Consider the following 3,068-nt stretch of genomic DNA (forward strand, 5'->3'; position numbering starts at 1 on the left):
AACTAAAGGAAGAGGGTCCATGGTAACTTTGATGTCCAAAACAACAGTAAATAAAGTAGTTGAATTAATAAGAAATATGATTCAACAGACAATTGCTGTTGAAGTGAGAAAGGCAGGGATGTTCTCAATACAAATTGACACAACACAGGATTTAACATCCAAAGACCAGTGTGCAGTAGTTCTGCGATATGTTACTGATGTTGTCCACGAGAAACTCATTGCAGTCATTAGCCGCGTTTCCACCGCAGGAACTTTCCCCAGGAACTAGGAACTTTGGGGTGGTACTCGGTGTGTTTACACCGCAGGAACCAGGAACTAAATGAAGTTCCGGGTAAATATTTCCCCCTCCAAAAGTCCCTGCTCGCGAGGTAGTACTTTTTCAAAGTTCAGGAACTTTCGGGGGCGGGACTTGTGCGCCGACCATGCTGATTGGTTGTGTTCACGCCGCATTTGGATGACTTCACGCAGCATTTTCTTTTAACCGCCATTTTTAAAAATCCATTGCGATTCGTGGCAGCAAAAATGGAATTTAATAAAAAATACGACCGCTGGACCGACGACGAGGTTCAGGCATTGTTAAGCGTATTTGCGGAAGAGGAAATCCAGCGGGAACTGGAAACGGCAATCCGCAATGAAAAGGTATACCTGAAAATATCGAGTCGGTTATGCGAGCTGGGCATAGTTCACACTGGAAAACAGTGCAGAGAGAAGTTAAAAAAATTAAAACAAGATTACAAGAAATTAAAGGATCACAACAACAGAAGCGGTTCCGATCGGCGTACCAACAAGTGGTTTGACCGCCTGGACGCGTTGTTGGGACACAGGCCGGCCTTTTCTGGAGCCGCGGTGACAAAAGACTCGGCAATGGCGTTGTTGGAAACCATTCAGGAATCTGAGGACCAGTCGGTTGAAGGTAAATAATATCACATCTACATGATAATAACGTCTTAAACTCGTTGCAGTGATAAAGCAAACTAACTTTTTTCCAACGTGTTTTTACAGATGAAATGATTGGACCCAGTGATTTGCTGACAACGGAGACCAGCGTGTTTTCCCCTGCTATTACCAGTAGCCCTCGTCCCATGTCTCCAGCTGAAACGCACACACGTCGAGGTATAAAACGTTTTCTGTTGACAAAAATGATACTTCAAAACTGACCTAATTGTACTCCTAATGGATTTTGGGGCATTTTTTATTGTAAACTTAAATGGCCCCATGATAAAAAAATATGGAGCATGATAGCCCAACACAAATAGTTTAAAATCAAGTTTGTTGTGAAAACACTTTTCCAATTGCTAATACACAATTTTGTAAACTAGTAGGCTGGTTTTATCAGAATACTTAACACAATTCACAAAACTACACACCCAAAATGCAAAATACCTCATATATCCTGCAAAATGAAGCACTGCAACCAAAACTACAAATAGCATTATGAAAATCAAACTTTTGCACAAAATGGCACACACCTCATTCATATTACCAGATGTTTGCCAACTACACACTGTTGGGCATAATGAAAAGCACTCTCATCTTTAGTATGCTTTGCCATAATACTAAAATATGTTCAAACTGGAGAAAATTATTCAGATTGTTTACATCCACAGAAATATTTGCAGATACACATCTGCATGCTGTTGAAACATTTTTTTTTTTTTTAAAGTCAGAGCAACATATGCACAGCAGATATATTTATTTTGTGCCAGTTTAAATAATTGTGCTGTGCATGTAATTTTAGTGTGTTAGCAATTTAAAAATTGTAAAATAAGTATTTTATGGTTTTATTGTTTCAGGGTGGCCTTGTGTATTTATTGTCATGTGTTTCTTCACTTAGGGAAGAGGAAAAGGGATTCTGACTTCCTTGATGCGCTGAGGGACATGGAAGATGCTAACCGGGCCGCCCTGCAGCTTGGACAAGAACAGCGTGACAAATATATGCAGCTGTTACTTGAGAGCCAGGCTGAGGAAAGAGAGATGAGGAGGCAAGAGTTGGCATTCCTGCAGTCAGAAGCGGAAGAAAGCAGACGTCAGCAGAGGGACTTTCAGGCCGGGTTTCTGTCTGTTCTTGGACAATTTGCCCAGTCATTCAAAAAGTAGCCACTTGACTGAACACCGTCTCTGAATTTGCACTTAAAATTGCACATTTGTATTTAATTTTTTCTTTGCACAATTGGCATTTATAATATGTATATACTGTAGTGTTTGCATTCCTGCAATCAGAAGCTGCAGAGAGACTTTCAGGCCGGGTTTCTGTCTGTTGGACAGTTCGTCTAGTTGTTAAATACATTTTTATTTGTTTTTTGCACATTAATAGTTTACTGTTCTTGTAATTTATTGCTATTCTCTTTGTAAGTAATACTTTTGTGTTAAATAAAGTTTGTAAAATGTGACTTTCTTGAGATCAAGTGCCTTTTCATTTTCATAATTTGGTAACACTTTACAATAAGGTTCATTTATTAAACATTAGTTAACTACATTAGTTAACGTTAACTAATAATGAATTGCACTTATACAGCATTTATTAATCTTTGTTAATGTTAATTTCAACATTTACTAATACTTTATTAAAATCTTGTTAACATGAGTTAATGCACTGTGAACTAACATGAACAATCAATGAACAGCTTTATTTATATTAACTAACATTAACAAAGATTAATAAATACAGTAACAAATGTATTGCTCATTGTTAGTTAATACATTAACTAATGTTTAATAAATGAACCTTATTGTAAAGTGTTACCCATAATTTTAGGTCTTATGGTAAAGTTTGAAATGCTGGTAACATGCTAAAACATTTCACTCATACTATATCGATAAGTATAAATATTCAAAATGCTCTGAGGAAGTACTGACTGGAAATGTATCCATTAAACGCCAATAAGCTCAGTATTTCACCAGGTGAAAGTGCACATTTGTATTTTTTCTTTGCACAATTGCCATTTATAATATGCAAAAATAGTGTTTGCATTAATGCAGTCAGAAGCTGCAGAGACTTTCAGGTTGGGTTTCTGTCCGTTGGACAGTTCGTCTAGTTAAATACATTTATTTTTTACACATTTTATAGT

The 3,068-nt window shown here is 37.1% G+C and overlaps 1 protein-coding gene across 1 annotated transcript; it reads left to right on the forward strand.

The window, feature by feature from the left end:
• Nucleotides 1–316: 316 nt before the first annotated feature.
• On the forward strand, nucleotides 317–2,377 carry LOC307007848 (uncharacterized protein). Its single transcript, XM_079630225.1, has 3 exons — nucleotides 317–913; nucleotides 1,003–1,113; nucleotides 1,835–2,377. The coding sequence occupies exons 1-3, from the start codon at nucleotides 523–525 to the stop codon at nucleotides 2,095–2,097; spliced, it is 765 nt and encodes a 254-aa protein (XP_079486351.1). The 5' UTR covers nucleotides 317–522; the 3' UTR covers nucleotides 2,098–2,377.
• Nucleotides 2,378–3,068: the final 691 nt, after the last annotated feature.

This window comes from Phoxinus phoxinus, assembly GCF_949152265.1.
Source record: "Phoxinus phoxinus genome assembly, chromosome: 12".
In the NCBI taxonomy this organism is placed as follows: Eukaryota; Metazoa; Chordata; class Actinopteri; order Cypriniformes; family Leuciscidae; genus Phoxinus; species Phoxinus phoxinus.